The sequence below is a fragment of the Oikopleura dioica genome, chromosome 2, assembly GCF_907165135.1.
Source record: "Oikopleura dioica chromosome 2, OKI2018_I68_1.0, whole genome shotgun sequence".
NCBI lineage: Eukaryota > Metazoa > Chordata > Appendicularia > Copelata > Oikopleuridae > Oikopleura > Oikopleura dioica.
The window spans coordinates 3,441,763-3,469,110 of NC_137292.1; the positions used below are offsets into that span (position 1 = coordinate 3,441,763).

A 27,348-nucleotide genomic window follows, 5' to 3' on the forward strand; every position below is an offset into this window, starting at 1 on the left:
AGTCAAGTTTTTCTTTTTCAATCAAAGGAGGGCATCAAGGAGTCAATAAGAAAGCTAAAAACAATTGTTTAGGTACTTTTATTTGACAATTATCTCACCTAAGAAGAATAAGGCAGACCTTCGAGTTCTAAGGTTTTTTTCAGTGTTGCTGTAAACTGTCGGTATTTCGCCGTGATTGCTAGATGCGCAATATGTTCGCAAGTTTGGTTACATCGATGCTTGTCCAAATCATAGTCCATAACCGCGAATGATCTTTCTATTGTTGCGGATGTAGATGGCAAACTCGCAATCTAAAGTCGGGTGAAAATCTGTCTGATATAAAAGTTTTACCTTAAGAGCAACTTCCGAAAGCATCGGCCATCTTTCTTTTTGTTGATTCCAGTACAGAAGAAGGATTTCCGAATAGAAATTTGCAGCACAAGGATCGAGTTTCTTGGTTTTGACTGTGCTTTTGATCCATTCGGGGAAGGCCTGGTCGTTCTCATATTGCGCAATCTGGTCCTGAATCTTTTCGAGGTTGGTTCTTGGTTCTCTTCGTTGATTCTGTTTTTGCGCAACGAGAGGCTGATCTTCTGGGTCGAATCTGAGTTGATTTGTCATCATTTGGGTCACTTCCTGCGATGCGGTGTTTTCGTCAGTCTGTTCACTCTCGGCTTCCGGAAAAGTTTGCGCAAACGATTCGATGAACTCTTTTGCCTCGGATTGCCATGTCTGGACTTGTTCTTTCAGAATTGAAAGATTCTCCGAGTAAAACTCATCCTTAGAAGTGCCGCGCGATTCCAGTGCTTTCTGCGCATCCCCAAGTCTACACCGTCGAGATTGCCATTGAAGGAAGAGTGCGGCCTTATGGGCGTCGTTGATGCGTACAGGCTCGTTTTTTCCTTTTTCGAGGGTTTTTGCTTCCTGAATTGTGCCGTCTTTCTTCTTGTGTCTTGGTACGAACACTTTCCCGCAGATCATCAGCATAGTCTTTCTTATTCCTGCTCGCGCAAGAATGGAAAGGTATTCGGTGGTAGTCTGCTCGTTAGGAAACTGAAGATCCACATTGCAGAAGAAAACAAGGAGTCTTTCGCATGCCAGGATCGATTCGATGATCTATAATAAACGTGTTATTTTTGAGATTACGAACAAGAAATCATAGATGAGTATATTTACCTTGCTAGAATCCTTTTCGCATTCCTTTTGGAGGAAGTGAAGCTCGCGCAAAATTATCTCCTTCGCCTTTATCCATTTAAAACATGGAAGAAACTGGACGGCCGGAGCAAGATGTTGCGGGATATCATCTCCAGTCTCGTATCTCAGCTTCATGAAGTTCTTTTCATGCGCAGCAAGCGTGCTGTACTTTTCGAAATCAGAAGAGAATCTGATACTTCTGTAGCTCGACTAAATTATTAGTTGGACAAGTTTGCGCAAATTATACTTACTTTTAGCTTTGGATAAGTTGCTACTTTTTTCAAGGCTTCTTCTGCGCTGATGTCTCCTTTGTGTGACTGCTTGTAAATTCGCAATGCATCTGAAGACGTCATCGCAACAGTCTTGAGATATTTAGCCACGCTTTTTGGCTCTCCAGGTGGACCTGAGACAGTTTTCTTGCAGGCTTTAAGAAACTCGGTGATGTCCTCTTCATGTTGAGCTGGGGTGAGAAAAATGGATGATTCTTCAGAGATGAAGATTCTTGCATTGTTTTGAATGCTCTCAGACAAACAGTTGAGACTGTGCAGCCAGCAGATTGTGAAGACCAAAGTGTTTTCCTCCATGATTCCTCTAATTTGGAGTCTGCGACAAAATTGACACGTTTGGCGTTCCAGACATCGGTGAGGCCATAAGACTAAAGATAATTATGAGGATCATTATGCGCAAACTCTGCGCTAGTTTTGCGCAAATATTTCCGGTTAGCAAAGCCTACCTTGAGAACGTCAGCCAAGATTCTGGAAGTTGTCTCGTCATCAGTTGTCTCAGATCCCACAAAGTCGAGGGTTATGTTTGAATTCAAAGATCCTCGTTGGAGATGGATGAGAATCGAGAGACCATTTTTGCATCCATCTTTGGTGAGCCCTTGGATAGACTTGTGATCGCCACTCAGAGTTACGATTCCTCTCCGACACAGCTCGGGAACGTTCTTGGAAACGATCTTCTTTAAATTCTCTGCGCATTTTTTTAACTCTTGCTTCGACCCGTAGCTGGAGGTGGGTCCAAAATCGCGAAGCACGTCAGGATTGACTCCAACCGAGGCCAGCAAATGTCGATCTCGCTCGACTACCTCCGATCTAGATATATATAAGGACATGAATGCGCAATCATGGACAAACTTTTGCCAGAAACCAAGGCTAAGATGTTGGCTTGCAATTACCGCCGCATTGTTTTCTCGATGAGTTTCCTTGTCATGATCTTTGATTTTCGGGAGTCTAGCGAAACTTCTGAACTGACTGGATTGCGCAAGCTCTTGTTGATTCGGCTGGACGTTCTTGTGCTTTGTTCGCAGATGGCTTCGAACTAAAAGTAAATAAGCGCTAGAATAGAAGGAGATTCTCTTACGAGCATCTTTTTTGATGTTGTATTCTTGACCAGATTTTTTCTCGTAGGCTCTGAAAGGCTTGTTCTTGTCTGCGCAGAATCCGACGCAGCGAAGCCAGCCGCAAAAGTGATTCTTGTAGAAGAGAGCTTCAAGTCCTTCCAATGTACGTGGATGGTCATCAGATGTCTGGAGCCCGCGGAGAACATCTTGAAAAATATCAATGGAAATCAAGGAAGAGAAAAATTACCAGTAGTCATGTCTCGCTCCATAATTGAGCGCCACTCGCCTGTCGCCGAAAATTTTTCGTACCATTTCCTTGACCCGGCCTGCGCAAAAAATTCCGGCGTCAAAATTTCGGTTTCTTCGTCTGAACTTGAGATTTCTAGAGTTTCATTCTCATCGTCAGGTCTCGGTCTCTTAGGAGGCTTTGAAAACTTGAGTTTTGTTTGCTTTGACATGGCTCCTTGCCATGCGGCGCTCTCTGGCTTCTGGCAGGACCCGGTTGGGCTCGGGGGAAATTCTGGGCTCGTAATGTGAGAAAAAGAAAGCGTAGGTGCAAGTCCGGCTCCTAAATGGCCATTGTAAAAAATGCGCAGAATCCGGGGGATGTTTATTGGACATACGAAAATACGCAACTCTTGCGCAATTTTAGTCCATGCTGATGGATGATTCACTCAGCGATGATATTTCTTATGGGCCCTGAGTGCGTCAGATTCAGCCAAAAGTTGAACAAAAAACGAGCAAAAAAGTTGGACATAGGATAGATTTCAATCTCGTAATCCCAGTAATTCTATAATCGACACTACCTTTCTTAAAATGCCCAGTTTTGGGTGGTTTCCGGTATTTCTTCCTCAATTTTGTCTTGATTTGCTGAACTAGGCCAAATAGAGAATCAAGCTCGTCATCCCCTTTCCACCACTTGGGAGCACGTTGCCATTGGCATGTCAAAACTGACTCAATATCATCAACGTAAACAGAGTCATCTGTATTGTACCCGTCAAAATCAGCATATTTCTTCGTTGGAGATTAGTTTTTAAATAGAAAATTTACAGCTAGAAATTAAATTTAAAATTAACCCTAATAGAAAGCGGCAAAACGACTGTATTCTTCAATACTTGCTCAATAATTTTTAGCCCTGCATAAAGTGAACTTGTATCAGTAGGCAGCAATGGTGTGAGCATTTAGTTTTATTCGGCGCGAGTGGGGTCCTTCATTTTGAGGAACTGAAAGATGTCACCAAACTGTTTGCGGAGACCTTTCTGATCGTCAGAGGGGCCCTGGGGAGTGAGGAAGATGACTTGGGCGCCCGGATTAGTTTATGCGTAGCGGCACAAGATCTAATTTTGAAGTAAGCATTAAAAAATATCTTGGTTCATACGTGAGTCGCCATATGTTTGTGGTGGGCATCCATGTAAACATCGAACTTATCAATGCATCGAAATGGCGAGCTTGTAGCGTGCCAAATCGCGATGAGAAGGATGACCGTGCTGATGCTTCGCTCCCCTCCGGAGAGAGTCGCTGTGTTGGCCTTATTCATGCCCATTTCTGAGAGGGCTTCCATGTCAATCGTTTGGTCACCGATGATCTTCGACATGTTTATGGTGATCGCTGAATTATTTTTAGCAATCGAGAATCAACAATTTGATCCTTTTATCAAATAGAACTCACTTCCTTGGCTTTGGCTTTAAGCGTTGAGGTCGAATTTCTCTGGGATGATTTTACACTCGCCCTCGTATTTGTTTCCTCGGCAGATGTGGCTAAAGAAGTGGGAGACTCGTTGAGCTTGATCCTCAACACTTGTTGGCTATTGAGCTCCGAGAGGCGAATTCTCACTGCAGCTTCTATCTTCCCAGTGGCCTGATATTTATAAATAGTAAGAGTTAAAAAATAAAACCGACGATTTGACGAGCCTTGAGATTTGGCTTTTTCTTCTTGTAGGTCTCGGCTGCTTACTCCGCGGTTCGCTTGATGTCTTCGTAATCCTTGTCGGAGCTCTTGACATTGATTTTCAAGTCACGAGAGATCTTCTCCCGCTCGTCAGTCAGCAGCTTTTTCGTAAGCGGTTTGGTTGGGCGCTCGCAGTGGCTTTCCGCGATTTGAATGGCGTTTTCAGCTTCCTTCTTCCATTTCTCCACGTCAGCCTTTTTCGCGACGATCGTATCTTCGACTTCTTTCTTCGCCAGCTTGATCTCCTTCAGTTCCTTCTCGATTTTCCTGGCGTCATTTTCCCTGCGAAGTTTTCGTGCTTCTAGGGCCACAAGCTCTTTTGTCGAGCATTTCTCCCTCACGAGCGCAAACCTTTTTTCATCAATCTTGCGTTCAGCGTATTCCATTCTTTCTTCGATGCCTACAAGTTGATCTTTCTTCGCATCGGTCTCTGCCTGGCTGTGATGAATCTCGGTCATCAACTGCGCATGACGGCCGTCAGTATTGACAACGAGTTCTCGGAGCTGCTTCTCAAAATGCTCATCTTTCCTCATGCATCCCTTGATCAGATTATCTAAGTTTGCACGAATCTGCTCCTTCTTTCTTTTAACGTCCTTCTTTTCGCCAGCTCTTTTCTGCCATTTTTTGAAATCATTCTGATAGGCCTCGTGCTCCCGTTTCGCTTGTCCAAGATCCTAAAAATATCGTGTTTGAGCACTTGTTAGTCGACTACTGATTGCCAATCAGTGATTGGTAATAGACAAACTAAAAAAGACAAATTACCCTTGCATTCTTGTCGGTGATACTCTGGAAATCATTGGACTCGCACAGATAACGCGCAACGAGATCGTTACTTCCTCCACTGATACCAGAACGGTACTTGAACTCGCCGCCTTTCGTGGTAAGCACACTCGGGTAGTTCGATCCCCCGGGGTTACTTACTTCGGACTGACCAATGTCCTGAGCAGCCTCTTCTGAACAGGCTGGCTGACACATTATAGTTTTACTATAATTAAAAGTAGACTAACTCAGTTTCATCTTGTCCTCCAGAGTGAATACGATGTATCCATGGAGAGTGGTGGCAAGTTGTTTCTCGATAACACCGGCGTATTTTTGGTAGCTATCGTGAATATCAATGTGATTGCCAATCGGGCCAACAGGCTCCTTAATCCACCAGTTCCAATCTTCCGGGCAATCTCCCCGGCGTAAGGACCAAACTTATTTTCTTTCGCCGAGGATCGTCGTCGGATCTCGTCCCTTTCCCGCTCTAACTCTTGAATGCGCTTCTCGCCTTGATGGATGGCAGCCCTGGCTCCGTCGATATTCTAGACAATTATCTCCAATTGCTCTCTAGCTTCTAACATGGTAGGCTCTACTTCCTCAACCAACTTGAGTTTTTTCTCTTCCATTAGTTCACGATTAGCAAGACGCGCTTCCTTCAATTGAGCCTGTTTCTCGACGACAGGGTTGTCCTTGTAAGACTTCAGCTGACGCTTGCAGTTGGTGATCTTTCATTCAGCGTGAGTAATATCATCCTCCAGCTTTGACTTTAAGCGAAGGTCTTTGTTTTGCTTGGCCTCCTGCTTCTTCTGCTCCTTTTCCAACGCGCTCACTTTGTCCTTAAAGTCCTTCAACTCCGCCCTTAAAAATTAAATCAACAAAAAGAGTCAATAAAGAAGTAAAGAATAAAGAAGTAAGGAAAAAATACTTACTGGATTTTAACACGGTCTCGTTCATCCACTCCATCATCCTGGTTAAAAAGGAGTGCCTGTTTATCTTTGTCTCGATCCACGACCCGTTCCAAAAGGTTCTCGTAGTCTCTCGGAAACCTTTTTTTGGCTTTCTTTAACTGCGCCTCAGCAAGAGGCACTTCCGTCCACTTTTCCAAACTGTCGAGTTGGAGTTGTCTGGCTTGAGCACTTCAACTGTTTCTCCTTCTGCTCCTCCCAATTATCGCGCATTTCGTTGTAGCTGCTCTTGAGCTCAATTTTGAAGGCCCTTTGAGAAGTAAATTTGAGAAGAAAATATGAGTTTGGTTAGTTATTTTTTGTTTTATTCATTTTCAAAAGAATGAAAACGTCCAGACTCGCGACAGAAAGGGCATGTTTTCTGTCGCCAGTTCTGAGCACAGGTGTTACAGAGAACATGAGTGGAATGACAATATTCATAGGCAGTATTTTTCTTGAGGAAGATGGAGAAGTTGCTTGAATCGAGTTCGTGAACGTAGCATATTTTGCACTCCCCGGTTGCTTCATTTTGCGCTTTTTTCATTTCTTCGTGGATTTCCTTGACTTTCTTCGCTGCTGATTTTTCTGACTTTTTCTTGAGCGATTTGTTGACTGCATCGATGAATGTAGGATTGAGAATGTAGTCCATGATGTCTTCGAATGTTTTCGTAAACGTCTTCTTGTCTATGTTTTCGCAATCCCATAGCACACGGACCTCGTATCTTTTTTCTTTTTCTTGTATATTTTTCGTTCCTGGATCACTTCTTACTCCGTCAAATTCGACTGTCCATTCTCGGTCTTGATTCCAGTCGTATTGAGCAAAATCCATTGCTTGAAATGGCTTTTGAAGAAAATGGTCAACTTGCAAATGTCTCGAAAGAGAATTTCTCGGGCCGATCCACCAGCACATTTGACATTTTAAAATTTCTGACATTTTTGTTTACTATTTTTGTTTTGATTTGAGAACTGACTTTCCGGTTTGAATTTATTGCAGAGAACATCTGCTGAAAAGGTGGCGCAGACTTCCGCAGATAATTTAAACGATGATTTTTTTTGATCTTGATGAAAGAAAATTGCAATCTGCCTATTAAATAATCAGTGATGAAACATTAATACCGCTTTGAAAGATAAAAACATAAGATTCGGCGAAATCTTAGCGAAAGGGAACTCTTGGCGAAAGCGAACTCTTGGCGAAAGCGAACTCTTGGCGAAAACGAGAATTTGGCGAAAGCGAAATTAAAGCGAAATTTTGGCGAAAGCGAACTTTTGGCGAAAATTAGGGCTTAGCGAAAGCGAAATTTTGGCGAAGATTCGCCATAAGCGAAAATTTGGCGAAAGCGAGGTCTCGGCGAAAGCGAATTTTTGGCGAAAATCGGGGACAAAAAGCGAAAGCGAAGCGAATATTCGGAGTGTCATTTTCGGGGGGCGAAAGCGAAATTTTCGATTCGCTTTCGCTTCGCTTTCGCTTTTGGCGAAAATCGCCAAGCGAATTTATATGCCTGGGTATAGAGCTCTATCGTCTTGTTTGTTGTTGGTTGTTTGCAAGTTGTTTTAGTTGCTGTTGTTTGTTGCGAAGTCAGTAAAAAGTCAAGTTGTTTTGTTTTTTGGGTTTCAAGTTAATGAATGAATTTATTCCGAATTGTTACAGTTTATATAGGAGAACAGTGAGGGCGCAAAAGTGTACAGAGGGCGTTAAAGAGTGACTCTCGTGCACCATCGTTGGGCGTCGTTGGAGAATCTGGCCGTTGGCGAGGGCGCTAGTGTGTGAGAACCGAGTTGGTTGATTGACGTCAATTCTCAGGTGAGTAAGCCCTCTTATCAGTTGCATGTGCGTCATTGAGGCTTGGTTCTCAGGCGCCATCGTGAGTCAGAGCCAGGCGCGTGCCAGAGTTTGGGGGCGCTGTTGAGAGCCCGAAGCATGCGCTGGATGAGTTCGGATGGCGCTCTTGCGCTGAGACATGAGCTCACTCGGCTGAGTGGATGCTCTTGCTGATTCACTGTCCTCATGGTGGACCTATATGGGAATTTGCCTACATCATGGGGCTTAATGGGGAAATATGGGGAAAGCCAGGCTTACAGACTGCTCGTGTAAAGACAGTTTATACCTGCTCTGTTGCCCTTGCATTTTACTTGCTCTTCCTTTCAGTTTGCTTTATGAGGCGATCGTTGTTGAAGGATTTCAAAACAAGTGCGCCTGTAAATTCTGTTTTGACGATTATGATGATGATGATGATGAGTCATCAAATATTTCTGATGAAAATTAAAAAAAAACAACGAAAAACACATTGAACACATTCTTTTGAAAAGTGAAAGATGATCGGGATCAGCAGGAAAAACAGGGATCAAATCAATATGTCACTTTTTCTTCCTCTCGGCTCACCAAACTGTCCTCTTTCGACAAGTCTCAAATTACGATTTGCCATGCAATTACGTTCTGACGAATCCGATTTAATGATGACATAATCGTGAAAACTACATCATCTTTTTCCTTCAAAAAAATAGAAATATTTTTAGTCATTTTGCCTTTGAACATGAGTAAAGGGAGACGGGGGCCATTGAAAATGTGAACTGTCTGAGCAGAGATGAGCCTGAGCCAGCTCACGAATCAAATCAAGAAATAAGATCCAACGCGGTGGAACACGTTCAGGGACTGATCTTGTTTAGACGAAGCTCCATTTTCAAGAATTCTGAATTTCAAGACAAAAAATTTTAATCAAAGGAAAATCTAGCTTCCCCTGAAAAAGAAACTGTTTTTTTGAGGGTATTTTTATTTTGTTTTGAACCATTAGATTTTTTCAGAAAAAGCTGTTGAGCAAATTAAATCAATCCGGATGTTTTTTTCTGCATTTTGAATATCCTTGAGTATAGACAAACGACTATTCAAGCTGCATAATTCTTTAGATAGATTTTGGGCCTTGCATAACTTTGAAAAAAGCGGAAGGGATCACTCTTACGAACCAAAAATATTTTGGGGTGAAAAAACGGTTCAATCAAACAAAAATAAAGAAGCAGACACTTCAGAAAAAAGTAAAAATAGAAAAAAAGGAAGAAAAATCTTTAAAAAATTAAGGGTCTCTTAAAATAAACAAAGACTCTATTTTACCGCGATTCTTTTTAACCACAAGGGGTCAAAGAGGAGAGTCTGTAAAAAAGCGTGTTGTGTAAGAGAGTAATATTGTGTATGCGTTTGAAGTCGCCAGTTGATCCCCCTTCATCCTCCAAAGATCCGCCTCGCTTATCGAATAGAACTTCACTCCGCCAATAGAAGTTTTAAATGATCACTTCCGAAAGCCAAAACAACAAGCAAAACTTCCAGAATTAACAAGTAACAGGATCAAAGTCATGCATTGCGTCATTTTTTACCCGTTCGCTCATAATAAGGTGCCAAATGCGGTTTTGCAGATGATTAGCAATCGGCTTTTGGCGGCTTAGGAGCGAAACTTGCTAGTTTTTTCGTGAACTTTGGATATTTGATTAAGTCGCTTTTTGATTGAATTGAAATTACAAATTCAATCAAAGCTATTCTCCATGAAGAAGAGAAAGAGGTCTCAAAAATATTATTTTGAGAAAAAAATGGAAAATGATCAGGGAATTCTAGCCGCGGCTATTTTCAAGATGAATATCGGTAAAGAAGCTAAGTTATTTTTTTGCCAGGTTGGTGGTTTTTTCAGAAACTTTGGTCTTTTTGATGATGGTCTTGACAATCCTTCTGTTGTTGGTTGTGATCATTCTTCAAAATATGCTTGCTGGGATGATCTGTGGGAAAATGATTTGAACTGCTTGAGCATAATTACAGTAATTGACATGATTTTTGCACATTCGAAATTCGAAATGCGGCATTTCTTCAAGAGAAAACTGCATATTCAATATGTCACTTGAACTTGAGAAGATTTCGATTGATAAGACCCTCAGTAAATCATTAATCAGATCCGTCAGCCTCTTCAGCTCGCTGGGAAAAAGCGCAAAAACAAATCGAAAAATTTCTTCAAGGAAAAAAGGTAATCGAATCCAATTATGACGGAGGAGAGCTGTGAACGCAAAAACTGATCCTATTTTTTAGGTTGAATAATCCTAACCGACAAAAAACATGAGCACTTAGACGATTCTTTCTAAAAAGAAGAACTTTCAACCCTTTTTAACAGTCTTTTTAATATATAAACAGTCATTCTAAAAATTCAATAAACCAGAAAAAAAAACTTGATAAGATGCATTGTAGAATGTTGAAAAATGAACAATCGACAATCAGACAGAGAACTCTTCGTTTCGGAAAGATTAGTGTTGAAAGCGCTTTATTTGAATGTCAGGCACTCAAGCCGCCTTTCAGATAAAATGCACAGAAACCGGCAGCGCGCTGATTTCACGTAATTCCGCGAAACTGACTCTCTGGTCAGCCTATCGCCATTTTAAGCCGCATTTTTGGATTCTCAGATTTTTCGTCTCGAATTGAACTTTTTTTTTCTGAAAACTTTAGCTGTTCAATTTTGTATACAAAAATCATCAAAAGATACTTGAAAAAGTTTTGACAAGGTTGAGGGTAGATTTCCAGGACCTGATTCAGACCACAAATGTTTCCAGCTTTGAAGAGCAAATCCGACAGCGAGTACTCAAGACTCCTCGACCTCAACGTGTGGAAGCGCCTTTGTCTCCTTATTTTTCAAGCAGCTGCGGTTGGAAGAGCGATTTTTCTACTCAGAAATTCATAAACGACCAAATTATAGATGGTGAAGATATTTTTTATGTTTTATCATTTCAATGGTTCATTTAAAAATCGATTGTCTCCTCTAAGATGCTTTTTTATGGTCTTTTTGACTTATTCGATTCTCAAAAAGCATTCTAAAAAAAGGACGCAAAAGTTTTGTGATGCGAAAAGAGCGTACGATAACAAGTTCCGAATCGATCATCATTTCCGTTCACTTTATTATTTTCTGAAAATATCGTCCACGTGAATCTTTTTTGGTGAATTTTTTCTGACTTGAAGAAAATCGGGCGACGAAGCGATACTAGATCAAAAATGCGCCCGACGAAGATTTGGCATTTTCTGTCTCCTAAAGATGACCTGTCCAAATAAGCGCGCGAGAGTGGACCGGAGAATCACCGCTCAGTCAAGAGTTATACATTCGGAATCGAGCGGATTTCCACTCTTACCGTCGGCTCTCTTTCCAATGACAAGTATCAAATTTGAGAATCATCGCTGATCATCATTTTTACGACTCCCGAAAAATTCTTTGACCAAAATCGCCTAGTTCATAGAAATTAAACCCCCTGACACGCTGAGAACCAAAATTTTGCTCTTTGAAAAATGTCGTTTTTTTTGAGAAAAGAATTCTTTGGTTGCCCCATAAAAAGTATAAATTGGCAAAATTGAAAAATATTTTGGGCAAGAATATTTTTTAATGTAATTCTAAAAAATGAAAAAGAATATTATTTTAAAAAAGAATATCGAATGCAAGACTTTTTTTTCAGTGAAAATGCTTATAAGACAAAACCAGCCGGTTTTTTTATTCTTTAAATCGTGACTAATCATTGCTCTCGCGCATTTCTCGTCCTAGCGCCCTCTAGCCCGCTTTCGCGCTCCCGCCGCGCCGCGTCTGAGATTCCTTCCTCAGCTTCTTTTCAAATCAACAAAAAAAACCAAAGACAACTTCAAGAAAAGTATTTTTTTGCAATTTCTTGAACTCCTTCATTTTTATCGAATCAAAAATCGTCACAAGAGTTTTGAAAATCACCGAGAAAAATCACCAAGTAAAAAAAATGAACAACTGGAATCAGAAAATGGATTGCGAAATTGAGCAAGAATCGTATGATCTTAGCTGTGGGCAGAAATTTGCATTGTGGATTTGCTGCAGAAAAAGGGAAGAAGACATTTTCGATCAAGGTATGTTCGCCCCGGAAATATGACTCTGAGATAGAACCCTCATTTCTTTCCCGTTTTTGTGTAAAAAAATCGTTTTTGCGAGGTTTATTATCATTTTTATTGAGATAAGAGTCGCACCTTATGCAACTTAACAAGCAAAAAAAAGAACAAATCTGAGTTTATCGCATTAGCCGCGGCTGATCCCTGACCAAGATCATCTGTCATAATGCGACTTTTTAGGCGGGTGATTTCGCGAAAAAATTAAGTCTCAATATCAGAAAAAAGCCGAGGGATTAGTCTCGTTCAAACAGGTTTTTGAGAGCTTATCGCTTCTCATAATTCGATCTCAAGCTTGTTTTGATATTCTTTAGTTTATCAATCAAAACATGCTTTTTCGAGAAAAATTTTCTTAATTAAAAATTATCTTAATATATTTACAAATTTTTCGCCTGAATTCCCAATTTTCAGATTTGACAACGGATTTTAATCAATAATTTTTATGAAAAATTCTTAGACAAAAATTTCGGTTTCCATAAAAACTTAGAGAATTTCCTTTCCCTGTCTCAAAGTCGAAATATCGAAGAAGTGACCTTTAAAAATTTATAAAAAATAAATCAAAGGTAAAATTTTTGAACCCTTTTTGACCACCCTTGACCATTCTCAACCATAACCCTAACCTCAGCATAAGCTCTTGCCCCCCTTAAACCCGTGAATGAACAGTAAATCCCGTTAACCCAAGCCTACTCTTCTAAAAAGCCCCTTATTCTCCCAAATTTCTCTGTCTAATCCCTTCCACCTGTGCCCGTCCTTACATTTCATAACGCTCCCCCACGAGCCCACCCTTACGATCGTGATAATGGCACTGCCGCAACTCCGAGCCAGGTAAGAGCAGCTCAACTTAGCCACTTCGTTCAACTCATTTATTTTTGCGCCGCAGCTCCTTACCAAATATTTGTGAGCACCGCACTTACAAAAATCATAATTATATACAGGGCATCAAGATATTTTTGATTTTTTCTTGTGAAAAATGGAATTTCCATATTTCGAGTCGAAAAAAATATTTTTTTCTGAAAAATGAAATTTCAATATTTCGAGTCGAAAAAAATTTTCTTCTGAAAAATGAAATTTCCATATTTCGAGTCAAAAAAAAAAATTCTGAAAATGTCGAGCGGAAGAGCGTTCGTAAAAAGAAGTAGCTCTAAAAGCTTCTTTGCTCTTTTCGCGTGCTCAGAGATAGCGGCACCTTGAGTAACTACAAGTCGAAAACGCTCAAAAGAAAAACATGACAAACGAGCTTCCAGCTTTGGAAACCGCTCGTTATAACGTGGATTTTAATTGTAGCTCTCCGAAAAGAAAGATGCGTTAAATGTGTTTCCGGGGATGATGATTTTTTTTGATAAACACCAAGAAAAAAACTTATTTTTTTTTTGAGAAAATTGACAAATGAGTCGTTACAAGTAAAAAAAAACTTGATCCACGTGCGTTCTGAATGTTTACAAATCTTTTAGTCTTTTTTGACAGCTCGGCGGCGTCGCTTTCTGGCATCTGGAATTCTACGTGATTTTTCTCAACAGGTAACTTATCTCGATCCAATTCTGGAATGATAAGCACCGCTCGCCCGAGTTAATGTTATATCATTCCAGCAAGATTACACTTTTTAAACCTCAAAGCCAACGCTCTAAAGCGTTTTTTAACGGAAAAAGAGGAATTTCAATTTTCTTCAAAAAAAAAATCTAAAAACCTAAAATCCGTTTTAGGTAGTTAACTGCTCCGTCACATTGGACCCTGGACTAACCCCAAGGTAACAAGACTAAAGACGCCTCAAAAGGCTTTAAAGGCTTTAAAACGCGACTTCCAAAAAGGATCAGAAAACGATGACGGAACTAACCGACTCCCTCTTAGATAGGGATCTAGGTAAGGGGTGAAAAATTACGGTGACTTCAGAGCAAAATCATTTGAGTCGAGAAGCCGCTTGCGGCTTCGAGCCAAATAGATAAAAGCCGAGCGAAGCGCGGCTATCGTCTTTTTTGCTCGAAGCCGCAAGCGGCTTTTAGACTCGTCTATTTTTTGCTGACTCATCATTAACGGTCGGATAAGAGCGGTATTGGAACCCAAGCGCCTTCGATTTACGGTGAAAAATTTCATCTTGAGCATAAGTGGATAAGGACGTTGCGTAAACCGCCTGTAACCGCGCTTGGGCTGCGTTTCCGCGCTCGACCGCGAAACCGGACTCATTTTCAAACCTTTTTGCAATCACGTGCTCTAATTTCCTTCGACTCACAGTGCGCCTTATATTCAGTTTTAGCGGTTCTAAAGAATAAACAAAGAATTTCAGGTTTTTTTTTTGTAAAATTTTCGGATAAAAATTAATTAATTGACACCCTTATTTTTCGATTTAAATTGACGGGTTAGCATCCCTAGCTAATTGACCTCCCTTGATTTATCGACAATCAATTACAGTCATTTCTCAGCCTTGTTGACACGGATTGGCTATTCGAGAAGACCGCGCGGTGTTAAAAAACGGTGTTAACAAATTTAAGAAATGACCTGTTCTAGCAGCCTTGCAAATAAAATTCTTAAAAGACGTGTCTTTCGGTCGAAGCGGATAACTCCATGTCCAACAAAATCTATTTTGGGTGAACAAAAATTGTTAATTGATAAAATTTCCCTTTAGAGGAACTGCAGCCTCCTTGAGGCGAATTTATCTAATAATGTTGGTTAATTTTTGATACCGTTGTTTTTTGGCTAAAAAGCGAAGTTCGCGCTAAATTCGAAATTCCGCGTTTTATTTTTGCGATCGGGCGGATCAGACGTCGTCTTCCCGTCCTCAAGAAAATAATTTTCTTTCGCGTTCCAAGGAGATCAGATTAACCACTTACAACAATAATGTAACCGAGCGATTCGTGGACTCACGATATTTTTTTACTACAATCATGATTTTTCTCTAATCGAAAAAAAATCTATAAATTTTTTGAAAAAATTTTTTTCTGAAATTTTTGAAAAAAAGTTTGTTTAATTTGATAGTGCCCAATTTAATCTGAAGTGCGTTTCGCCGAATAAATCCACGATTTCCTAACGTGTCATCGACTCTAGGCGGAGGTGTTTACTTTCGTTGACTATTCTGGCAGCTGTCTGTGACAACTCGCGAGGATGGGCTACTTCAGCGGACGTTGAACGCTTGTCCACAGGATCTCCCTTTTTGCGTCATCAAGAAATCGGCGTTTTTCCCAGACTTCTTCTCTAACGGTTTTTTCAAGATTTAGGCGCAGTGAAAAACGATTCCGCGAAGAACCATGTGATCGACACTCAACTTCCTGGCTACCTGAACCGATTCGACTACCAGAAAAACGATTCCGACGGTAAGTTTCTTTTTCTTAAGGACCCCCCCCCCTAGGGTCGGCACCGACCCGACCAAAAAACCCGACCTGGTCGGAAATGGTCGGGTTTTTACGGGCACCAACCAGCCCGACCTCAGATTTTGTACCTCGATTTTGGATGGTCGGCTTTTGGTCGGTTTTGGTCGGTTTTTTTGTGTCTTTTGGTTGGGTTGGTAGGTTTTAGGTCGGTTTTAACAAACGCATTTCAGCGATTTCTTTTTATTTCTCTCCGGCGACAAGAGAAAAATCGACGGCGAGTCCGGGCTAAAGCTCTTGAAAATTAAACTTTTCATGGCAAATCGACTGCCACAGTAAAATGCTTCGATCCGAGGCCCTCGAGGGCCGTGTGCGATAGAAGAATGTTGACAAATGTTAATTTTGCTCTTTAAAAACCGACCAAAAAAACCGACCAAAAGCCGACCCGACCGACCAAAACGACCACGGATTTGGCCTCTTTTCACGGGGGCCAACCAAACCGACCACGAAAAATGGTGGTCGGTGCCGACCCTAGACCCCCGTCAGCTTTTTTCGAAATATCAAATTTCGGAATTTAAAAATTTTGACCCCGGAAATAGATTCTTCAGGTCAAAAACGATCTTGAGGCATCATTTTTTGGGGGTCTATCTCGACTCCTTCACCCCCAAAATCGGATTTGAATATTGGACTTTTCGCCGAAAATTGACGAATTTGCCCTAATTTTGGCAAAAATATTGATTTTTCATGGTCAAAACTTTCTCTCATCAAGTAATCGAAGCAAATTTGACCTGAGGACGGATTAAGAACCAAAATTTTGGTGTTTTTAAAAATTTCTATTTTTCGAAGAAAATTTTTTTCAGCTTAAAGCTGACGGGGGGTCCTTAAAAAGGCATCTAAAAATTGCTTTCTTTAAATTCTCTAAACCCTTCTGTTGACCCTGACTAATTAGTAACTATTATTCTCTATTTTGAGCCGCAAAAACGCACCTTCCACGGTGAATCGATCTCTTAACACTTTTCGGAATTTTAATTAACAATCGCTAAAATTTCTTGTTTTCAGGGTCGCACTCAGATTCTGATTCGCTTCGTAAAAACGGCAAATCCATTAGCTCCGACGGAATGGACGATTCTGGAATGGGGTCTGCTTCTGACTCCGGCCGGCGAACTGGAAATTCTGACTCGGAACCAGACACTTCTCTTTCTGAAAAGCCGAAGAAAAAGAAGATAAATGAGCGATCCGTTGATACAGAAAATAATGGAGAAGGGCTCACATACGAGCAGATTCAGCAAAATACGCAAATGAAGAGGCCAAAGAGAAATGGATCCACGCTTTCGAGGTTTTCTCATATCTTCAAAAATGATGGCAAGAAACTTTCGGACACTTTGACCGAAGAATTCAGACTCAATGATCGGTTCAGCGGTAAGATAACAAATTTCCGGCAATTTTTGTGCCCCGGAGCGAGAGGGAGTTAAACTGATTCTCAGGTCTTTCGATGGATCGAATCTGGGGTGGTTTTCTCCAGCAACTTCGCGAAGAGGAGCAAAGCGCAAAGGTAAGTCGTTTAGACACGATCGATGAGCAATCCGCTGAAACCGGAACCGAAGACTCCATCAAAGCAGCGCAGCAGCAACGCCAGCGAAGACGAAGACGCCGCCAGAGGAAGCAAGTCCAGCGAGTCGACAGCTGGCAAAAAGAACTGCCAGCTGATTGGCAAAATGTCCTGTCAATCTAAAGGTATAATTTGCAGTTGATAGAGGATTTATTTCGACTGTTACTTTAAGATCCTTTTCCATGATTCCTGTAAAAATTCGATGCTCGCCTAAAAATTAACTTAACTTTGAAAGAAGAAATTCGAAAATTTCATCAGCTGAAAACCTTTCTGATTTTGCAAAATAAACTCACCTGTACATTTTAAAAAATATGATGATTTATTTTTATGACGGCCTGAAAATGATCGCATTGATAGCTCCTCACTTTTCCCGATACCACGGTTGAACTCAACTAGTTTGGTTTAAGATTTATCTTGTTTGAAAGCTTATTTTTATTTCCCAGGTCTTTAAAGATAATGGCCTTATGTTGCTTTCTAGTCAAAAAACCGTAAAACAAAAGTGACAGCGATAATTAAAAAAAACATTTAGCAGCATTTTTCTCAGAAAGCATTGGCCAAAAAGAGATAAGCCAGATATGAGAGTATTTTTCTTACTCTTATTTTTATCAGGTAAGGGGAATTATCAGGATCAAAGTATCATTTTTTTATAAAATTCTAGTCAATGGATTTGATATGGACAATGCTCTTCTCTATCAACGACTATAACATGGCTTCAAATATGTTTTGGATAAAAATCGAACAGGCTGCACAATTAAATACGAGGAGGCAAAAAAAATCTTTGACAGAACTCCCTGGGATTCAAGCCTGGTCCCAGACAAATGCGTCAAATACGTTGCGGATCCTCTTTTTAAAGTTGACCCAGGAGTGCTTCCTTCCGACACGGGAAAGCCGGTGGAACTTCTGATGGACTCGAAATTGACACAGTTTCATGGCGTTGAGGGAAGAGATCAAATCACTTTTTCCATTCTGTAAGTCATATATTCCGTCCCCCAGCGCTCCGCTGAATTTGGTTTTTAGACTCTATTATGAGTGGAAGAACAAATTTCTCCACTGGCGGCCGAGCATGAACGGAGGAATAACAAAAATGACTATTCCGGTCGATCGTGTCTGCCGACCAGAGATGGTTCTTTACGAAAGCTTACTTGATGATTTTGATAGCAAGCATCAAGCAGGAGTTGAACTATATAACGACGGGACATGCTATTGGTATCCGGTAGTAAAATATGTTGCTGGCTGCAGTCTAGACATGACTTTCTACCCCTACGATACGCAATACTGTCCGTTGAAATTCGGATCGTGGACATTTACATCCGCCGAAGTCAATTTAGGAGTTCGGACACCCACGAACAATGTCACTGGCGTTGGCCAAACCGGCCTTATGTTTGATGGTAATTTGAGGGGTTATTCAAAAAAAAAAATGATCTTTTCTAGATCCAATGAAACCAAACTCGACTGAGTGGGAAATCCTAAGCACGGACGGAATGCTCAACTTTGTTGAGTACCCCTGTTGCATTGATCTTTACGCAGGAGAGTTTCTCCTTCATCAAAAATGATAATCTTCTCAAAAATCAACGAGAGACCCTTACAAGATATAACGTATACTTTGGTATTGCGAAGATATACCCTTCAGCCAACGATGTCAATCGCCCTGCCTTGCATCTTAGCAGTGGCACTTATCATCCTCAGTTTTCTACTCCCCCAAGATCCCGGGACCAAAATTGGGCTAAGTAAGAATTTCTAATTTTCACCATCTTATATGCTTCCGAGATATAACGATTCTTTTGGCTCTTGTTGTCTTCATGGACCAACTCTCAGGAGATCTTCCTCCAATGCCTGATAAAACTTCTCTAATTGGTCAGTTTTTTGTCGCATCCTTGATTTTGGTAGCACTGTCCCTTGTTTCTACCGTGATTTGCTTGAAAATGAACGAAGAAACTGGACATATACCGGCTTGGATTCGATGTGTCTTTTTGAGATTTCTGCCAAAAGTTCTTTGCATGAAGCCTCCTGAAAATGCTCAAACAATGGAAGAAGCAATTGATGATAGGGTCAATGAAATAGCTTCGAAGACAAGGAATGAGGAAAAGTTTGATTCGAAAACTGATCATCTCTTGAACGAAGTTCTGAATGGTAAAGATCAACAAAATGGGATGAAAATGATGCATTTTTTCAGAATTATATTTCACTAGAAAGAAGATCGAGGAAAATGAAAAAGATGAAAAGAAAATGGAGACATGGCAATTCATTGCGAAAGTTTTCGATAGATTTAGCGCGTATTTCTATTTCCTTGCTATTATTATTGTGTATTTGAGCACTCTGATGACGCGATTTTGGAACGATCCTCAGTAAAATCAACGTATTATTTGATAATCAGTTTTTTATTAAAGAATCAAGTGAGCGAAGCAAAAGGCATAGCACGCAAAAACAAGCTTATTGCTGGTAAAAATGATCGACAAGCATAAAAACAAGGCCATTCCAAGCGTTTGGTGGAAGTTTCTCAAAGAAGATTTGAGTCCGGATGAAAGTTCGCAAATGCAAATCGTTGTAATCGCACAATAAAAGATGCCGAGTCCGAAGACAAGTGGATTTGTGTCAACATCACTGAATTCTATTAATGGCGGCAAAAATCTGAGAAAAACCTCAAAAGATAAAAATCAGCAACGAAATACGCCTTGGAGACAAGGATGAAACCTGTGATGATATTTTTCATAGTAATTTTCGGGTCGTAAAGTCTATTTGGGACTTGAAATACTCATAAAAATAAAGATAAAGAAAATTTTAGAGCCCTTTCCCATATTTTGGGTAGCCATCAGGGTAATCTGCCTTATCGCCAGTTCTGAACTTTGGTTTCTTCGGGTTGTAGCTTGGCCCTTTCACCACATAAATATAAATACGCATCAGCAATTCATTTAAAGTCTTCTCTTTTCTGACTTCTTCGAGGAGAAATTTGTAGTATCGAAGTTGAAGATATGAAAATTCATACGATTCTGATCCGTAAACTAGTCCGTATGCGATTGGTTCTTCCTTGTTTTCATCTTTTTCGGTGAATGTGCCGTAGATTCGGTCCCAGATGATGAGGACCCCGCCGTAGTTCTGGTCGATGCAGTATTTGTTTGTCCCGTGGTGGAGCTGGTGGTGCTTGGGAACATTGAAAAAGAAGTCGTAAAGAGGCGAGACTCCATCAATGAGCTCAGTATGGATCCAAAGTTGATGGACGGCGCTTATTGCTGAAAATAATTTAGACTAAAGGATTGGCGGCTTTCTTACCTGTGTGAGTCATGAAAAGAGAAGGTGGAATACCAAGCAAAGCCAACGGAATATAAAAAGGAGCAGAAAAGAGCTTTTGAAAAACACTCTGTCGAATCCCGATCGTCAAGTTGAAGTCCTGACTGGAGTGGTGAACCTGATGAGCCGACCAACCAATCATTGTCTCGTGGAGGAATCGATGCTCCCAGTAGTAGTTGTGATCGTTGAGGAAAAATGTTAGCGCCCAGACAAAATTTGAGTCCCAGGGGAGGGTTAACGCCCTTAATCATTGATAGGTCTAAGGTTGATAGTTGTACCGGTAGTTGTTGTAGAAGTAGGTGTAGGAGAGAAGGATCAGATATTTCGATGTGAAGAAATCCGCGATTTTAACCAAATTCCAGTTTGCCAGAGTCACTAAAGCATCAACCAGTCGGAATCGCCCCTTGAACTGGCAGATCAGCGCCTCTAGAATTATCAGCGTCGCGAAAAGGGGCATGAAGCCTTCAAAAATGCTTGGGACATCGGATGGGTGTTGGTATTTTGTCTCGCTGGGAAAGACAAGGTACCAGAAGCAACGGATAGAAAAAGTCTTTTCCCAAAAATTCTCTTTTTCAAAAAGCGTACGATTCATTTTGTGACGGAGAGGGCTGTTCTGTCGCATTTTATACCAAGTGATTATATAATCGAAAGTTTAAGAGGCGGAAGAATGAAACAGTTTTAATGCTCATGAGAACAGTTTCAGACTGTTGAATAAGAGGAGTCCTGAATACTTTTACGGCTGATGATAAATTTTATATCCGAGTCGAGGCGTTTTTTTTCGGAGAAATAGACAGGAGCTTACTTTCAGGGTCACTTTATTATGCGATTTTTGGACACAAAAAAGCACAAATCAAGTCGGTTTTTTCGGATTTTTATTGTTGTTTGTTTTAATACAGTGGTTTTTTCTTCGATATTTGATCTAGTCGATAATATTATTTCTTTATTTACAGACACAAACTATCATTCTTTCGATAGAACTAGTAGACAGTACAAATTTTAAGGAATTTAAAATTTTACGCAGAAAAGATTTTCGATTTCAGATTGTTGTTTTGGTTGGTTGTTTGGATTACAGGTAGATACAGGAGCTTTCTTTTACTGATTTGATACATAGAGGATATATTTTTTGTTGTTTATAAATATGCGCAGTTTGATTATAGTTTGGTATTTCGTTTCTAATAGAGTTGTAATTATACTGTTATTTTTCATCTAATAAGGGTCTCAACCGAGGTTTGACGCGAGGCTCATTTTTTGCCTAAGGCTTTATGGTTCTTTAGTTAGGGCTAGAAAACATTCATCTCCCTACAGGTACTTTAATATTTACACATAAGCTTATTTAGTAGAAGTCTCAAGAGAGGTGTTTACGCAGCTTGGTATTGCTCTTCTTGTGGCGTGTCGGGCGGTGTCAAATGCGCTGCGCCGAGGGGAGCGCCTGGAACGATAGCGGGATTGTCCCCGAAGGTAAATTTCTGGTACGGGTCCGAGTCCGAATAAGTGCTGTCAGACTCGTCTGGCTGGCCCATTGCCGGATAGTACATTGGATGAGCATGGGCTGCAGCGGCCATTTGAGCAGCAGCATGAGCCATTTGACTGTATTGAGCAGCGGCGGCGTGCTGTGGCCCGTAGTACTGAGGCAACGCGCCGAATCGCATCATCTGCTGCATGATTTGGTGGTTGTAGCTGATCGCGGAAGTAGTTGGGTTGCGGATGTAGGTTAATGGGGCGATGATTTGACCGCCTGCACCCATTGAATATCCAGGCTGAAGGGCAAATTAGATTCTGACCAATAAGAAGACCAAATAAAATCAAGCAACCAATCAAAACGAATGAAAAACTCACCAGTGGCATTTGATTCTGCGGGGCAACAAAGTAAGTGACTCCAGTCGAGTTGGTCATGGAGGCGTATCCACCTGGGTGCAGCATCCAAGTGTTCATCAATGGATCGGTATTGTAGGGAATGCCTGTTGGTTGCTTCCTGACAGCTCTGCCAATGTTTAACTTTTTCCCGTGAAGATGAAGATTGTCACTTTCTTCGAGCGCGTTGTTGACTGCATCGGCATTGTCGTACGTCACGAAACCGTAGCTGAAATGGAAGTTGAAGAGCAAATCCAGTATCGTGAAATCAAGGAAGAGTACTTCCTGAATTCCTGGCGGGAGTTCAATATTTACGCTGCGGATTACTTTCTAAGTTCCCGTAAAACTTCGCCGCCAGAAGTTCTAGCCGCTGCGGATTTCAGATAATCTCCTTATCGAAGGAAATGACATAAATTTTATCGTATCCGAATTCTACAGTACAGGAAATTTTAATCTTGTCAACAGTTGTCAATTCGCGACGACGGCTGACTGACGCTGGCATAAACAAAAAATGGTAGTGGTACTAGTAGACTTACCCTTTGGAAACTTCGGCTCTGTCTCGGATGATTCTTGCGTCGCGGACGGAACCGAATTTGGAGAAATATTCGCGGAGATCCTCTTCCGATGTCTAAAGTTTTTGATTAATTCGAGCATTATTTTGGCAAGGAATGAATATTTTTGGCCTTAGGTGGGGTACTACAGACAGATTTACAGATCATAAAACCAGTTCTCACGAAAAAGCTTCCTTTAGCAATAAAACTTAAAAATCATCATCATCGATTTTCAGGGCGTTGCTTTCCTTCCTGCTCAAATTTACTTTGGCCGAGATGAGGACTCCTCTCGGGAAGAGGATCATCCGGCCCTTGAAAAATCTCTTATTTATCGAAAACAACCCGGATTGCCCCCCGAAAATGCGAGCCGTCATAATCCGCAGATTGAGGTCACACCATAAATTTTGCTAATACTTCTTCATTACAAGCGTAATCCGGAGATAAATACTATAAGTGAAAATTTCGCCACGGGCGCGGCGTTTGCACAGCCGCGAATCTATAAATCAGCGAAAGTAGAGCAATTTCCGAAAATTTGCAAAAAATTTTGAAATTCCAATTTTCCCAATAACGAACAAGAAACGCTTCCAAGTCGCCTTTATTTTTTTTATAAATAAAGTGACCCCTTATTTTTATGAACCGAAATGAAGCTTATACACCTCTATTCCATGTTTTTTGGAAATAAGGACGTGACACTCTTATTCTTTGATGAAAAAATGAACAAACCTTAAAGTCGATTCCACCAACAAAGATTCTACTAGGGATCATAGTTCCATACTTCTGCGATGAGTTGCTTTCTTGCTGAGTGAATGTCGGAGTCTGGACTTTTTGCTCAGCACAGGCGATCATTGGAACCGTCTAAAAATTAAATATTATTCATAAGAAAAAAAAAATATGTTGATTTTACAAAAATAAAGAAGAAAAAACTGCGCATCAAGATTTTTAAAGAACTTTTATGATTCAATTATTGATAATAAAAACCTGATAAGAATTCTTGACGACGGAAAAAAAACCTCTCTGACCAATCAAAAAAGTCAAGCTTCAAAAAAAGTCGAAAAAAATCAAAATCAAGTCAAATAGGTGTGTGTGCCCAAGCGGTGCCTGTCTTTGTTTGAATCGAAATGGTCTCCAAAGCTAGCGCAAGAGCTGAATAGTCACCAGAAATTGACTAAATTTGCACAGTGAGAACGTCACCAATTTTTAAATCCCGAAAATTTTTGGAAAATTTAGATTTCGGATTTCAAGAAAATTACATATACAAATTACAAATACAATTTTTCAACCTCATCAAAAATATAAATTTTATTTATAAATTTCACAAAATTTGACGAATAAAGACCGAAAATAGCAATAATTAGGGCGAAGAAAAGTAAAAATATTTTTGACCTTGAGTTGCAAAATAAAACCCTTTGGCTTTGTGCTCTTTCGTTTGAAAGGTAGCCCGAAGCTCTCCCAAAACGAAATCGAAGCTCTTTCCCAAAGGCCGCTTTGTTGAAGCTTGTCAAAGATTCACACTCAAGTTAGTTCCATTTTCTTTGAAGAAAAAATCCCTTTTGAGAATTTTCTCCTCGCCAATTTCGAACTAACTACCGTATGTCTAGCGTCGATTGGCAATGTTTAGGCGGGCAGCCCGCGGCAATTTGCCGAGCAATTTCGTTGACGATTTTTCAAAGTTCAAACTCTGCGCAAGTAGCCAATTAGGCTCTTTTGAAATGACTTCCGGATTACTGCCAAAGTTTAAATAGTAGAAAAAGGCATTCCGATGAAATTTGGGGTCGATTATTGGCACTGAAGTTATTCCAAAATAACTGTATAAGCTGTTTTTGGATAAGCTCGAAAACCTGTGTAGAAAACCTGACACAGACCCTGACTCAGGTTTTCTACAAAATCCGATTTCTTTCCTTATTCGAAAAAATTACATAACTGTAAGGTCTGATTTATGCTAGATATTTTTTTATGAAATAGACCCGAATCGATAAAGTACACAAGATAAAACTGACAGGTCAAATTTGTAAAAGCGTCCTTCCAGATCAAAAATCAAAACTATCAGTCTTGAACGATAGCGAGAAAATATAAACAGCCGGGAATAACCTGAATAATTCTCATGTTAGTTCAGTAGCTGACAAATTTTCTTGCTGCAGGGCAGGTCAGATGCGCCCCGAGGCGAAGCCATGGGAGCGATGCACTGTGGGCTTTGAGGGTTTCCTTTCAAAACTATGAAAGAATAATCTCACACTGTGTGAAATCTGACAATGGCACTGTCAGTCCGAGAGCTTGTACAGGCATTTCCGGCATTTGGGGGCGATTGTGGGAGAATTATGGTTTACACTTCTTTTTTTCTCAAAGCTGGGATTCCATTTTTACTCTTATGTAATCGGGAAAATAGTCTTTAAAGAAAATATAAGAAAAATAAGCCGCTTGCGGCTTCAAAATAAAAATATAAAAAAAGCCGCGCCTAGCGCGGCTCAAATTGTTTTTGGTTCAAAGCCGCGAGCGGCTTCTTTTTTTCGCTTTTTTTTTCTATTAAATCTGAAAATCGTTTTTAAAAAAGACGAAGAGCAAGAAAGGATTCGACCCTTTGAAGCTGCTCCAAGGGGGTGTCAGTGTTTCTTTCTTTTTAAGGACCCTCGAAATTGACGAAAATTCCAAATTTAGGCACAATGGGTGCCAAAGGGCTTTGTCCGCCAGTCAGGCGAAAGATGATCGACGCGAGCTGGAGCGTTCTTAGCGCTTAGGCACGCATGTTCTCCCGCGGCGCCAGACGCAAGAGGAATTGATCAGCCACTTACGATTTGGGCACGCAGTTTGATCGCAAATACTGTTTGTCTTCGAAACAATGGCGAGAATCTATTATTAGTGGACGATTAATTTCTGCGGCGAGAAGACTTTTTTTCACTTTTCTTTACGTAATCACGAATAACAAGCAATTCAGTGATAACCTCGACTCCTTCTTGACCAAAAACAGTCAAAAAAGAATGTAGAGGTGTAAAGTGTGGAAACGCGCCAATTCATCCAGGTGTTATTCAGAAGAATTGTCAGCGGATTAAGAAAACTCGCCAGCTTCTTTTGAGCAAGTCAGTCACATGTCTACTTACTAAATTATTAAAAAAAATTATCGCGAAAGCAAAAAAAAACAAAAAATTCTTGAAATACCTCGTTTTTGGTCGTTTTTTTCCCGGTCCTTTTTGGTCCTTTTTTTGCAATTTTCTTGTTGGCATTTTTAGGCGATCCTCTCTTTCGACCAGAAAATTTTACCAGATTGATCATCACAAACTCTAGCTGCTGAGATTAACGAGGATGTATGCCCTTATTTTTGTCTAGAAAAAAATTCCCGGAAAAAGTTTAAAAAGCTCTAGAAAAAAAGCCTCTTTCTGAACTTTTTCTGCTTTGACAACAAGAAAGAATATTCTTCTTCCGTTCCTTCTTACTTTTATACGTCATGACTACTGTCAACATACTGTCAGAAGCCGTGATGATTTGTCTACTCGACAAATGCTACTTTACTTTGCTGACCTTTTAGCGCGGCACATTTCTGACCACATTTTTCGTCGATTCTTTTTCAAAAATTCGAAAAGTTCAAACAGCTTTTGAAGCGAAATCTGGCACGTGACCAGTGCAAAACTCGCAAAAGACGAAATTTTATTTGAAAACAGTTAAATGAAGCACACAAAGAACAAAACGCCTTTGATGTGTCTCAAATGGGGGGCAATAAGTACTTGATTCAACATTTTTCTCTTCTTTTCAGAAAAAAAATTGAAAAAAAGGAACGAAAGTATTGTTTATCAAGTCTTTTTGGAACTGGCGAATTTGAGAAGAGAGACATGAAAATGACTTGAAATTGACAGGGCGTCGCTTGAATATTAGTATAAAGTTGTTTTTGCTTTCGAAAAAAGAAAACATGGTAAATATGGAAGGATAACTGAAGCTGTCGATGAAAATTTTCGAATAAAAATTGGCCGAAAAAGTTTATTTTTGTTTTCATGAAAACTCATGAAAATCAATTTTTAATATTCACAAATTTTCTTTATAAAAAATGCGTAAATTTGGCCATTTTTTTTCTTAAAATTGAGTTTTGGTCCTTTTTGGTCCGATTTTAACAAAAAAGAGTGCTTCTTAGTCATTTCTTTCAATACTTTTAAAATTTATTTAAGCTTATAAAATGATGATGCGCATATTTTTCGTTACTTCAGTTCTCTTTTTCTATCTCTTTTTTTCTACCAAAAGCAAAATCTATCTATCTTATCAAAAATCCACACTTACCATTGCCATGGCCGCGTTATCACTCGTTCTCCTCGCTCCTTGATTGGTTAGGCACCTTCAATTTAGGCACACACTGGGTTTTTTTTCTAGTCTATCTCAGAGTCGATTATGCAAGATTTTGAGGAGTCTTTTTGCTTTGAAAGTTTTTTGGAAGAAGTTTTTGAACGAAAAATTCAGATGGAATTTCGCGGCACCGGGTTTTGGGGCACACAGGTAGCTGATCGGAAGCTCCTCGCGAGCGACACCTGGGTGGAAACGCGCCGCGGGGCAAGTCAAGAAAGGGAAGCCAAAATACTACTGAAAGAGCATGTGATTACTCGGCAAAGACGAGCGTTTTTCAATCGAACAATAAAACTCAAGAAACGCTCAAGAACTTTAAATAAAATTAAAGTGTTAAGCAGACAGCGATTCATTTGACTT

General features: G+C 40.3%; 5 protein-coding genes across 8 annotated transcripts; 2 read left to right on the forward strand and 3 right to left on the reverse strand.

Annotated features, from left to right (window-relative positions):
* Positions 1-3,208: 3,208 nt before the first annotated feature.
* On the reverse strand, positions 3,209-7,769 carry LOC145698854 (uncharacterized). 2 transcript variants are annotated; one of them, XM_081776078.1, is made up of 6 exons: positions 6,154-7,769; positions 5,225-6,082; positions 4,414-5,136; positions 4,184-4,372; positions 3,894-4,123; positions 3,209-3,852 (listed from the first exon to the last, which is right to left on the reverse strand). In XM_081776078.1, exons 2-3 carry the CDS (start codon positions 5,435-5,437, stop codon positions 4,465-4,467), a joined length of 885 nt encoding a protein of 294 aa, XP_081632204.1. In that variant the 5' UTR covers positions 5,438-6,082; positions 6,154-7,769; the 3' UTR covers positions 3,209-3,852; positions 3,894-4,123; positions 4,184-4,372; positions 4,414-4,464. The 2 variants fall into 2 exon arrangements, with proteins under 2 accessions (XP_081632204.1, XP_081632203.1); XM_081776077.1 differs by having other exon boundaries at positions 4,184-5,136.
* Positions 7,770-11,797: 4,028 nt separating this feature from the next.
* Positions 11,798-17,283, forward strand: LOC145697088 (uncharacterized). Of its 3 annotated transcripts, XM_081774240.1 has the most exons (7): positions 11,799-12,904; positions 13,531-13,596; positions 13,780-13,936; positions 15,280-15,381; positions 16,435-16,794; positions 16,860-17,109; positions 17,157-17,283. In XM_081774240.1, the coding sequence occupies exons 3-6, from the start codon at positions 13,897-13,899 to the stop codon at positions 17,105-17,107; spliced, it is 750 nt and encodes a 249-aa protein (XP_081630366.1). In that variant the 5' UTR covers positions 11,799-12,904; positions 13,531-13,596; positions 13,780-13,896; the 3' UTR covers positions 17,108-17,109; positions 17,157-17,283. The 3 variants fall into 3 exon arrangements, with proteins under 3 accessions (XP_081630363.1, XP_081630365.1, XP_081630366.1); XM_081774237.1 differs by lacking the exons at positions 13,531-13,596; positions 13,780-13,936 and having other exon boundaries at positions 11,798-12,043; XM_081774239.1 differs by lacking the exons at positions 13,531-13,596; positions 13,780-13,936 and having other exon boundaries at positions 11,798-12,043; positions 15,286-15,381.
* A 407-nt stretch (positions 17,284-17,690) lies between these two features.
* On the forward strand, positions 17,691-19,333 carry LOC145697684 (acetylcholine receptor subunit alpha-type unc-63-like). The gene is made up of 7 exons (XM_081774898.1): positions 17,691-17,704; positions 17,770-17,952; positions 18,002-18,372; positions 18,416-18,515; positions 18,563-18,711; positions 18,752-19,114; positions 19,158-19,333. The coding sequence occupies exons 1-7, from the start codon at positions 17,691-17,693 to the stop codon at positions 19,331-19,333; spliced, it is 1,356 nt and encodes a 451-aa protein (XP_081631024.1).
* A 21-nt stretch (positions 19,334-19,354) lies between these two features.
* On the reverse strand, positions 19,355-20,848 carry LOC145698756 (alkylglycerol monooxygenase-like). Its single transcript, XM_081775974.1, has 4 exons — positions 20,548-20,848; positions 20,252-20,511; positions 19,624-20,211; positions 19,355-19,585 (listed from the first exon to the last, which is right to left on the reverse strand). Exons 1-3 carry the CDS (start codon positions 20,724-20,726, stop codon positions 19,763-19,765), a joined length of 888 nt encoding a protein of 295 aa, XP_081632100.1. The 5' UTR covers positions 20,727-20,848; the 3' UTR covers positions 19,355-19,585; positions 19,624-19,762.
* A 324-nt stretch (positions 20,849-21,172) lies between these two features.
* LOC145696221 (deleted in azoospermia-like) lies at positions 21,173-27,089 on the reverse strand. The gene is made up of 5 exons (XM_081773219.1): positions 26,929-27,089; positions 23,395-23,526; positions 22,657-22,748; positions 22,106-22,349; positions 21,173-22,026 (listed from the first exon to the last, which is right to left on the reverse strand). The coding sequence occupies exons 1-5, from the start codon at positions 26,935-26,937 to the stop codon at positions 21,628-21,630; spliced, it is 876 nt and encodes a 291-aa protein (XP_081629345.1). The 5' UTR covers positions 26,938-27,089; the 3' UTR covers positions 21,173-21,627.
* Between the last annotated feature and the right edge of the window lie 259 nt (positions 27,090-27,348).